General features: G+C 42.4%; 1 protein-coding gene across 3 annotated transcripts in view; it reads left to right on the top strand.

Moving 5' to 3' along the window:
- The window catches only part of mprip (myosin phosphatase Rho interacting protein), a 69,302-nt gene continuing 56,751 nt past the window's right edge, over positions 1–12,551 (top strand). For 2 of the 3 annotated variants that reach the window (XM_023993290.2, XM_023993289.2), the window contains exons 1-2: positions 1–939; positions 7,070–7,147. In XM_023993290.2, the coding sequence (XP_023849058.1) occupies positions 736–939; positions 7,070–7,147 (282 nt within the window). In that variant the 5' untranslated portion in view covers positions 1–735. The remainder of the gene's footprint in view (positions 940–7,069; positions 7,148–12,551) is intronic. The other variant, XM_023993291.2, reaches the window with a different exon arrangement.

The raw sequence follows: 12,551 nt of genomic DNA on the forward strand, positions 1-12,551 counted from the left end.
ATGCCTAACAAATCTGTGAGCTCGCGACCTCTCCACTGGGAAAGATTTCGCCTGAAAATAGGAAGAATATAAACCAGGGGAGCAGCTAGCGGAGCTGGTTATCAAAACAAAACCGAAAAAGTTGTTGATGCTTCAATGATTCTGCAAGAGGCGCTTTGTCCGTTTACTATGTGTCAACGGGGAGTGAATTTCGCTGAACATTTATATTCTGGACCGTTTTAACCCAAGCTAAACAGCTAGGCGAGAGGATTTCTAGCTCGCTAGCTAATTTACTGCTATAGCCAGCGAAGAAGCAGTGGTGGTAGACTTTGCAAAGAGCAACTGCTAGCTACGAATGTAGCTAGCCAGCTCTTCATAGCCAGCTACCTCCACTTTTGCGATTTTCCGTCAAATGGGTGCATGTTATAATGTGCAGTTGCTGTTTTTGCAATTTGCACAATAACGTCAATGATTACAAAAACCAAGCTAGTTTGTTTGTTAATCGCTTAGCTAACGTTACTCGTTCGGCTTTGTGAATTAAGGGCAGGCCATGGACTGAATAACMTACAAGAATGGTGTCTCGCTATCTTGATGACTAGCAGTCATATATTGGATCATATAAATTGGGTACAACTAAACAATAGAAACCTTGAATTTGGTTTGTGTGTGTAAAACTCAAGACCACTAACGTTAGTTAGCCTATATAGTCATTTGGATCATCATGCGTTGGATTGCTGGGCCCTTGTTCCAAATTGGATGAAAGAAACGCAGAGAACGGATTATCCAGTCGTCAATTTTGAACTAATTTGCATTTACGGTGAACGGAGGCGATATACAATGTCTACAGCGAAAGAGAACCCTTGCAGAAAATTTCAGGCGAACATTTTTAATAAAAGTAAATGTCAGAACTGCTTCAAACCTCGGGAGTTGCATCTCTTGACCGATCAAGATCTGAATCAGGTAAATAATTGTTATTGTGATGATGTAGCCACATTACAGTTCACATGTTACAAACACCTATGCGACAATGTGACCATTTGGGCGTCTCGAGTTTGCTGTTACTGTCAAGTTGTGTAACAGTCGAATTTTGGCAATATTTTAGCCAGCTACCTAGTCAAACTTCCAGTTAGTATTCTAAAACCTTTAGAAACTGAAAATGTAATTTCATGTTGTCTACTTTGCCATCCTCAAGTCTATTAATTGGAAGTGTCTGTTATTTATASTTCAGCATGTGTGTGTCATTCTGATTGTGTCCTCATTCCGTGACCATTTGTTGAAGACTGACTCCTTTAGAGATGAACTAATGGTGTGTGTATGTATGTATAATCTCCTGCTTCAGTCTGACAAACTAAGGCGTGGTCTGCTAGGAAGAAAACCAGTGTTTCTCARGATCAACCACTGGTTCAATATGAGGAATCAGTTGTAATAATAGGACCCTGGTGTAAAGCCACAAATGAACATTCGATTTGGATAGATTCATTTTATAAGGGAGGTTTGACCAGCTTCAGGTTAGGAATAACATTTATTACTGGCAAATAACACCATCCTCCCAAAAGGAGGAATCAGCTGACCCATCGTGGATCCTGTCCAATTTTTGGGAAACATTGTCCTGAAACATCCATATGACTGGCAGGCAAGGTCACCAGCTGACTTAAGGGACTGTGCTGCCACGCTCCGATAACTGTGGCCGCAAACAAGAAGATTGTGTCCTCCTGAACTTGACCCCAAATTCAACTTAAGTGTAGGCCTACACATAAAGTCCCCACAATCAATCAAATGTATTTATAAAGCCAAAGTGCTGTACAGATTACCCAGCCTAAACCCCAAACAGCAAGCAATGCAGGTGTAGAAGCACGGTGGCTAGGAAAAAATGACCTAGGAAGAAACCTAGAGTGGAACCAGGCTATGAGGGGTGTCCAGTCCTCTTCTAGCTGTGGAGATTATAACAGAACATGGCCAAGATGTTCATAGATGACCAGCAGGGTCAAATAATACATCACAGTGGTTGTGGAGGGTGCAACAGGTCAGCACCTCAGGAGTAAATGTCAGTTGGCTTTWCATAGCTGATCATTTAGAGTATCTCTACCACTCCTGCTGTCTCTAGAGAGTTGAAAACAGCAGGTCTGAGACAAGGTAGCACATCCGGTGAAATACTGTATGTGTACTCAAGTCGTATTACAAGTCCCCTTGGTTTCCTTCACCCAGTGAAGTAGTGAATGAGAGGATTTCTATCTCTGAGATCATTAGCTAGTTTCTGTTGTATCCTATAATTGATCCCATGCGATGAGGTCCAGATGGGCCCTTGAACATGGCTTAAGAACAGCAACGCCAGCAAGCATCCTCTCCTCCACAAAATGTGTGTGATTGAGAAAGTGTGCATGTGTTTCTCTGCTTGTGTATTAGTGAGTGTGTTTGCGTTTCTCTGTGTGTATGACAGCCTGCTTGTGATTACTGTGGGGTTAGACCTGGACTCCTGAGTCAGGACTAGAATCTTAAAGCGATTACATCACTTCTTTAATCCTCCTGAGACCCAGCCTTGCTCTCTCCCAGGGCCTTTATGACGTCACCAGTGGAACCAGAGATGCTTCTATCCGTTGCTCTATCCATATAGGGCTAGTAATGAGTTGTCTCATACCAGTGGAGTCTGGGGAATTTAAACAATACGCTACAGCTAGCTAGTTCTAATCTCYTAAAAAAAACGACCCTTTAAAATAAGTTTAGCCCAAATCTATCCAAGGAACTAGTCATGACATTGACTGCCATTGGACAGGAAAATGTAAACACTGAAGAATGTAGCCTATCTGCACTCTCATATTCTGTAATGACGTCCTTAGCACTGAGTGGATGAAATGAAAACACTAAAGTGGAAATCATAAGTGAAACAGAGGGTGGTTCCACTTCTATGCTCTCGGCCTCTGGTTAGTAGATGCACCCTGGCTGGGTTAAGTGTCTCTTAATGCAGTTTGAACACTATGCATGGCTTCAAGAGGCGCTCATTAGTCTAACTGAATTTGAGCCCTAAATGTAAAGCGAGTTATTCTGAATTTGGAAATGGGGGTTGTTTATCTCAAACTTTAACACACTTCAGTCATTCGTTCACGCCTCATAAATACAACATTGAAAGAGATATGCCTAGCCCACATGGAAAAGTTATCTGAAAGGAAATTAATGTGAAGGAAGAGTGTTTATATTGCAATCTTTGTTTTACACACCAAGGGATCGGAGGGGGGGGGGTGTCAGAGCAAATTCTTTCTATTGCAATTTGTTTAGCCTGAAAAATATTTTATTTCCCTAAAGTGTAGACCTAAATGCCTGTAAACTRTGGTGCTGGTATATTTAGTTGGTCACGCAGTGTTTCCCCTAGCATTTTTCCAGCAGCGGTGGAGTCAGGCAAGGTTGTTCTAGATCAAAACAGAGTGTAGGTGGTAGCCCAACCACGCCGTTGGCTTGGCCTAAATCGTTCCGGAATTGGCGGCGTAGAGTTCATTTCCTGTAATTCTCAAAATTTCCCCATGGAGCTGAGAAATTTTTCTGCAGCGTGAAAGCTAATTTCCTACAATCCACACTCATTTTGCCATGGCTAATTCTGTGTTCTTATGCTCAAACATAATAAAACCAATGGGGCCCCCGGGCATGTGCCCTACCAGTAATCCAGCCATGTAAAAAAAAATATACTCAAATTAGTTTTTAGAATGGTCTATTATCCCTGACTTTCTAGCTTTTATTTTAGTAATTTCTAGTTCTCAAAGATCATATTATTAAAAAAGTTTACATTCTGCTGGGAGAGGACGATAGTTTCAAAGGTGTTTTTTCTGGATCAAGGCTATTGCTGAGCTACGCTGCTCTGTAGTTCCCGAGGCATCGGTGAGATAGAGAACCCACTCAGGATAGAAGGTGGGAGGCAGGGAGGAGGGAGAGTGGCAGGCAATGAAATGGTGGAAATACAGGCAGAACAGTTTGGGAGTGATAGTGGGGGATGATGGGAGTATAGAGAGCGAAGGAGAGTGAAAACCCAGGGAGAGAGAGGAGGCAGGGGTATGGAAAGATTTGAGGGAGGAGAGGAAGAGCTTGTGAAAGTGCGGGGTTGGGATTGAACCTGGAACAGAGTTTCTCACAGGTTACTCACCAGTGGAGCCCCGAGTTCTCAAATTAATGTACATAGATCTCAATTCCACATGGTCCAAAATGATGTCTTAGACCTATAAGTTCCAGTTCTATCTATACTGAACAATAATAAACATGCAACAATTTTAAATATTTTACTGAGTTACAGTTCATGTAAGGAAATCAGTTAATTGAAATAAATTCATTAGGCCCTAACCTATGGATTCCACATGACTGGGAATACAGATATGCATCTGTTGGTCACAGATGCCCTAAAAAAAAAAGTAGGGGCATGGATCAGAAAACCAGTCAGTATCTGGTGTGACTACTAGTTTGTCAGGCTGTTGATTGTGGACTGTGGAATGTTGTCCCATTCTTCAATGGCTGTGCGAAGTTGCTGGATATTGATGGAACTGGAGTACGCTGTCCTATACGTCGATCCAGATCATCCCAAACATGTTCAATGAGTGACATGTCTGGTGGGTATGCAGGCCATGGAAGAACTGGGAAATTTTCAGCTTCCGGGAATTGTGTACAGATCCTTGCGATATGGGGCCGTGCATTATCATCTTGGAAACAGGTGATGGAGGCAGATGAATGGCACAGCAATGGGCCTCAGGATCTCATCATGGTCTCTGTGCATTCAAATTGCCATCGATAAAATGCAGTTGTGCTCATTGTCTGTAGCTTATGCCTGCCTATACCATACCCCCACCATGGGGTACTCTGTTTGCAATGACATCAGCAAACCGCTCACCCACACGACCCCATACACGTGGTCTGCAGTTATGAGGCCAGTTGGACGTACTGCCAAATTCTCCAAAACGGGGTCGGAGGAGGCTTATGGTAGAGAAATTAACATTCAGTTATCTGGCAACAGCGCTGGTGGACATTCCTGCAAGTCAGCATGCCAACTGCACGCTCCCTCAACTTGAGACATCTGTGGCATGTGTTGTGTGACAAAACTGCACTTTTTAAAGTGGCCTTTTATTGTCCCCAGCACAAGGTGTAATGATCATGCTGTTTAATCAGTTTCTTGATATGCCACACCTGTCAGGTGGATGGATTATCTTGGCAAAGGAGAAATGCTCACTAGCAGGGATGTCCAAATTTGTGCAAAACATTTGAGAGATATGCTTTGTGTGAATGGAACATTTCAGGGATCTTTAATTTCAGCTCATGTAACAATGGACCAACACTTTACATGTTGCGTTTATTTTTGTTCASTGTACAATCACCAAGGCTCTGCATTGGTTTTACTTGGCTAGGAGTAGTAAGGTGAACTTTCAGATGGGTGTACCTTATGTTTGAATGGACCTTTTTGGCATGACTCCTAAATAAGTGGAGGATTGTACTGGGGAGGCAATAAGAGGTTAACGCGTGATAGAGGACGCAATTTTATGGCATCTGAGAGATTATGAGCATCTCCATTTTGAAGTAGTCAATTTTCTTCTACTACTATGAGTTGGTAAACAAACGGAAAGGGTGCATACTGCCACTTGGTGTGTTGTTTGAACAGGTATGAAGCCAAGGTTGACGATTTACTGCCACCTGCAGTTATGGAATGTTTTCTCACAAGTATAATTCATTGGTTAATCCCTCCTGATGACCTGGATGGAATGATGTGATCCTCCCTTAACCCATAGGAAGTCCCACCCAGTTTTCTACTTCAACATTGTGAAAGTCCCCAATAGCGCTGCCCATGCTAAAACAGACTTTTGGGCACTAGAGTCCTCTATCTCTATGGGTTAACCTCACTGCCGGTGGGGTTGGAGGCGGGCTGGAATGGAGGGGGAAGGTAGGTCTGTGGGAGAGAGCTGAGGGGGGAGGGCGAGGTCACAGGAGGACCACTATAGAGGAAGTGAGGCTTGTGTGTGCGGAGGGAGGAAGGGTGTAAGGGTGTGTCCCTCCTCTCCAGGTCTCCTCAGCCCACCAACATCGCTACAGGCCACAGCTGCTCGCTTACACTGCCTCTCCTTGTGTCTCGCTCATTCTTTCCTGTCCAGCTCTTTCTCTCTGCCTCGCTCTCTCTTTGGATGTTTTGTAAGAGAAGAATGGAGAAATCGGTTATGCATTATAGCAAGACCTGTGTGATATTTGCTACTTTATTGATAACATAAGATCTGAGGGCAGGAAACATACATTTTGGATCGTAGCCTAGGCTTAGACTTCAGTGCTGCAGATAATCAGCTCATCATCAATAAGTAAAATCATTAGTCGTCATTGCTGCCAAAATGGTAGACTTATCAGATTTCGTAGGACTAGGTCATGGCACGTTTATCTCCTCAGTCACCCCATCACCTGTTAAAAGTAACCAATTAAATGTCTCTATAGGCAGGCAGTCTATGCAAGCGGAAACAAGGCACATATAGATTTGACAGACATGAGGGGACACGGGCTAGCTAGTGACAGCCAGGGCCAATACCCACACAGTCTAATAATCGTACACTCTACCGCGTGTAAGACGCTAGTCTGGATTTTGAGGTAAAGAAGGTAGGAGGGATGTTTTTTTTTTTTTGCAAAACAGGCCTGACAGCTGCTTCTTGGTAATGTTTAACAGTAAAAGTTAGACCAAGACAAACATGTTTTAGAGTGCAAAGAGCAGCCATTTTAAACAGCCACCCCCTCACCGTGGGAGCTCTGCTCAATGTTTATACATTTCCACATCTTTTGAACTTCTGTGTTTTCATTGGAAACATGCAGGTTTTTGGCTCAAACAACTTCCATGAAGTGAATGTAGGTTCATAAGCAGGCGCTGTTCTCATTCACAAATCTTCATTTAAGTCATTTGAATGCAAGGCAATGGTGTCTATCAAACAATGCTAATTAGGCCGACAGGCTTGCTAACTGGTTTTGTGGTTTGAAAACTGCCTCATTGGGGAGGGTCTATAGGAACATCTGGACCCCAAAATGTGCCCTCTCCTTGCTGACTGCTGCCCCCCCCCCCCCCAATTTTAATGATTGTCTAAATCGCTCTGTTTTACAGGCCAAACCTATTTACGGCGGATGGCTGTGCTTGGCCCCCGAGGGAACAGACTTTGACAACCCCATGCAGAGATCCCGGGTAAGAGCAACCATGAGGCGTGCACGCGCTCACATGGAATGGGGGATGGGTTAGTATGTTTGTTCCCTGTTCTTCCATAGCACTGTTTTCGCATGATAAACATTAGACAAACACCATTCCCGGGCAGCAGAACCTCATAGTGAGAGGGGGATGGGTGAACTTTGACCAATRGGGATGTTTTAATCCATTTAAAATCCATTTGGGAAGTAAGCTTTGAGGCGTAATGGAAGCGCTTGAAACACAAGCCCTAGCGTATAATCGAATGGTCAGAGAAATGGGCTCTAGATCTGCATACGTATTGTCCTTTTCATGCCAATTCGCCTGGTGCTATACGTCACGATGATTAGAGCGCACATACGGTTACACACAGTGGTGTGAAGGAGCCGAGCACTCGCTCATGTCCGGATCATGGAATCTATTCAACAAACAGCGCTAAGCCAGATGGGCCATGGCGCCGAAGAACCTGCGCTATCTTGGGGGAAAGTCCACTGGGGCTGCATCTGCATAACAATGGCTAACTGTGAATATGGGTTTACACCTTTTACGGTTAACACCTCACAATGCAACTGTTTCGATTATGCAGAGGTTGTTGATTCTGCTCTTCAGAAGTTCTCACTGTCAGCCCTAGCAATGTGATAAGGCAGGTTGCCTATTTTGAATCACTGGGTGAGGTAGGTGACGCAGTGATCCCAGGTTAGAGGATAAGGAGAGACTTGAGGTTCTGTTTTAGGGAGTCGGTGCTCCGGTTTTATTTCCTCCAAATCAAACTTCATTTCCATTGACTTGTGCTGACAGTAAACAAAAACATTTAGCAGCATATTTGATCGTAAACAATTACTTTTCACAATCTGAGCCAGTAGTCAAATGATAAATATAATAATTTCTCCAAAGCAGTAAAATATTCATTTTGAAGGTACAAATTAGATCCTTTCAATATGCAAATATTTCTAACAACATCCTACCGCTAATAAACAACAGTGCATCTTTAAATGCAGATCAATTGAAGAATGTAAATAATATTGTGGGTTACTTACGTTTGGGTATTGGACTCACAGATAACAGAAATGAAAGGATACATGTTGGAGAGGTTTTGTACTAGTGCTAAGATTGTTTGGCACTGAACTAAAAGACAAAGGAACTCAGGTATTTAAGAAGTGAAATTGGTTGCAGGTGTGCTCAGAGCATAGAGATGTACAAAGGGTCACTAGTGCCAAAAAGCGTGTTTAACATCGGCAGCGCCATTGAGGACTGATACATTGCAATCTCTATACATCTCTATGGCTCAGAGGTGTCTGCAGTTAAAGGGACAGTTAACAAAAAGCGCAATTTAATGGAACAGTGAACTAAAAAGTCTAAGAGCCTTTGCTAGACTATGGAAACACAATTTCCTATAACATAAGGTTGTATACACTATTATAAACTGGGTGGTTCGAGCCCTGAATGCTGATTGGCTGACAGCCGTGGTATATCAGATCGAATATCACGYATATGACAAAATATTWATTTTTACTGCTCTAATTACGTTGGTAACCAGTTTATAATAGCAATAAGGCACCTTGGGGGTTTATGGTATATGGCCAATATACCACGGCTAAAGGCTGTATCCAGGCACTCRGCGTTGCGTCCTGCTTAAGAACAGCCCATAGTGGTGGTATATTGGTCGTATACCAGATCCCCTCCTGCCTTATTGCTTAAGTATAACACTGGCGTTACAGTTGAAAAGCAGCAATAGAGAGTACTAGTGTTGTCATGATACCAGATTTTTGACTTCGATACCAGGTTTAGCATCACAATAGTCGATACCAAAACAATAACAAAACAATACCACTGCAACAAAGAAGCCATATTACCAGGTTACAGAATGGCACTTGATCCAGACAGATATACTCAGCTACTGCTCTGTTCAATCGTTGGGCATCTTTTGAGTTCAATATCATTACGTTATAAAAAAATGGACCTCCATATTTTTCAGAGACCGCCATGTATACATTAATGAATCAATTATACAATCAATTTGACTTTGGTATGTTTTTACCATTCTAACTTTAACAACATAATGGTAATAATTTATTTTGAATGGTAAATCTTTATTGATAAACTGGGTAAATCAAGAGCCTAGGCCTATCCACAATACAGGTGAATGCATTATAAGTGTGTGCATGAATTGAGTTATTGAGCTTGTTTTGGCTGATTTCATTGGGCTACAGATGACAAACGATCTGTTTCCCTTGCAAGGGCTCCCGAGTGGCGCACCGGTCTAAGGCACTGCATCTCAGTGCTAGAGGTTTGAATCCAGGCTGCATAACAACCGGCCGTGATTGGGAGTCTCATAGGGTGGCGCACAATTAGCCCAGCGTCMTCCGGGTTTGGCAGGTGTAGGCCGTTATGGTAATTAAGAATTTGTTCTTAACTGACCCCCCCATATTTATGAATGAGGTCCCTGGTGAAGTTGCCTGGTTTTAATTTAACCAGGCAACTTCACCTGGGACCTCATTCWTAAAATAAGCTAAGGTGGGTTTATAGTTTACAATTACACTTTCATATTAGTACACCATTTTGCATTATTTGAACTAATGATAACTACCTACCAAGAGGCTAGACCAGTTTTCCCAAAAGTGAATATCAGGTCAAATGAAAATAAAATTGTATTTGTCACATGCTTAGTAAACAARCGGTGTAGACTTACAGTCATTGTAAATAAGAATTTGTTCTTAACTGAATTGCCTGGTTAAATAAAGGTTTATTTATTTTATTGTACTGAACAACAACATTTGTATAGAAGTAGCTTATTTTATACAAATGTGCGCCGTCTCTTTAACAGAGTTTGCTGATCATCTTTGGGAGAGACATGAGCGAGAGACCGAGTTAATTAATAACGTTTTTGGTGGCAATCKGCTTTGAAATCAGCATTTTTTTTGCGTTGTAGTTTGCATATAATCACAAACAAAGTACTAGGGTAGTGAATGGATGTTATCTTTAGCTGTCCGCTACCAGTATCTTCTTGCATTGTAAAGTGTTCTAGCATGTATAGACATTGTTTTACGAACAATAATCATGTTTAAAAATGTCTACATGCCATGTCACGTTATTCAAATGTGTGCAGCATGATGATGTAACATGATGCAGCCCAGACTCTCAGTGCGCGCTATAATAAGGGGTCTGCTGCGCTGATAGACAAGCTTGATTCTTGACCCATTTTGACAGGAGTACCGAAAGTAACAAATTCTAGTACCGAACCGTTTTTTATGTTCTAGTATCGGAAAAAGTAGAGAAGATTCGGTATGTGGTGCAGGTTGGCTAAGACTAAGTACAGTAATGGATGTTACTGTTTCATCAGGGAGCCACAAAGATGAAGTAAACAAATGTAATCGCTGAATTCATGTCATGGTTGCTATTTCATGCAGTCACAGAATAGAAAGAAGCTAAACAAAATGTGCATTGTTTAAAGTTGAGACATCATTCACGCAAAGTAAAAAAAAAAATGGGTGTTTAAGTATGCCTTCAGGATAATGTAGTTAAGTTGGCCTCGTATAGGCCCTTGAACAAATAATTGAGACCAAGGACATCCAAAATCCATCAGATGAAGTTTTTAATGAAGCCAGCAACGCAAATAATTAATCTGTCYTTGACAGTATACAGGTATTGTTGCATGTTTGCCAACTAATCACAGTGACATGAGATTTAATCAAGTCATGATCAGTTTCGTATATTTCGTTCAGGTAAGCTTAGTAGAATGGAGGTCAGAGACCTGGCAGTGTGGTGCCAGGACAACAACCTCTCCCTCAACGTCAGCAAGACAAAGGAGCTGATCGTGGACTTAAGGAAATGGATGGCCGAGCGCGCCCCCATTCACATCGWCAGGGCTGTAGTGGAGCGTATCCASAGCTTCAAGCTCCTCGGTGTCCACATKACTAAGGTTCTTTCAAGGTCCACACACCAACATAGTCGTGAAGTTCTACAACTGAACCATTGAGAGCATCTTGACTGGCTGCATCACCGCTTGGTATGYCAACTGCTTGGCATTCAACCGCAAGGCGCTACAGAGGGTAGTGCATACTGCCCAGTAAATCGCTGGGGCCGAGCTCKCTGACATCCAGGGCCTGTATACCAGGCAGTGTCAGAGGAAGGCCCTAAAATGTGTCAGACTCCAGCCACCCAGGTCATAGACTGTTCTCTCTGCTACCGKARGGCAAGCGGTACTGATGCACCAAGTCTGGAACCAACAGGACCCTGAACAAATTCTACCCCCAAGCCATAAGACTGATAAATTGTTATTTAAATAGTTAACCAAATAGCTAAGCTGACTATCTGCATTGACCCTTTTTGCACAAACTTTTTCGACTCATCATAAACGTTGCTGCTACTGTTTATTATCTATCCRGTTCCCTAGTCACTTTATGCCTAGTTATATGTACATACAGTTGAAMTCGGAAGTTTACATACACTTAGGTTGGAGTCATTAACTTTTTTTTCAACCACTCCACACATTTCTTGTTAACAAACTATAGTTTTGGCAAGTCGGTTAGGACATCTACTTTGTGCATTACACAAGTCATTTTCCCAACAATTATTTAAAGACACATTATTTCACTTATCACTGTATCACAATTCCAGTGGGTCAGAAGTTTACATACACTAAGTTGACTGTGCCTTTTAAACTGCTTGGAAAATTCCAGAAAATTATGTCATGGCTATAGAAGCTGCTGATAGGCTAATTGACTTCATTTGAGTAAATTGGAGGTGTACCTGTGGATGTATTTCAAGGCCTACCTTCAAACTCAGTGCCTCTTTGCTTGACATCATGGGAAAATCAAAAGAAATCAGTCAAGACCTCATGAAAAAATGTGTAGACCTCCACAAGTCTGGTTCATCCTTGGGAGCAATCTGTACAAACAATAGTACGCAAGTATGAACACCATGGGTCATACCGCTCAGGAAGGAGACACGTTCTGTCTCCGAGAGATGAACGTACCTTGGTGTGAAAAGTGCAAATCAATCCCAGAACAACGTCAAAGGACCTTGTGAAGATGTTGGAGGAAACGGGTACAAAAGTATCTATATCCACAGTAAAACGAGTCCTATAATCGACATAACCTGAAAGGCTGCTCAGCTTAGAAGAAGCCACTGCTATAAAACCGGCATTAAAAAAGCCAGACTACGGTTTGCAACTGCACATGGGGCCAAAGATCGTACTTTTTGGAGAAATGTCCTCTGGRCTGATGAAACAAWAWMAGAATTGTTTGGCCATAATGACCATCGTTATGTTTGGAGGAAAAAGGGMAASGCTTGCAKGCCGAAGAACACCATCCCAACCGTGAAGCATGGGGGTGGCAGCATCATGTTGTGGGGGGGCTTTGCTGCAGGAGGGACTGGTGTACTTAACAAAATTGATGGCATCATGAGG

The sequence above is a fragment of the Salvelinus sp. IW2-2015 genome, linkage group LG8 (genome assembly GCF_002910315.2).
Source record: "Salvelinus sp. IW2-2015 linkage group LG8, ASM291031v2, whole genome shotgun sequence".
Classification (NCBI taxonomy): domain Eukaryota; kingdom Metazoa; phylum Chordata; class Actinopteri; order Salmoniformes; family Salmonidae; genus Salvelinus; species Salvelinus sp. IW2-2015.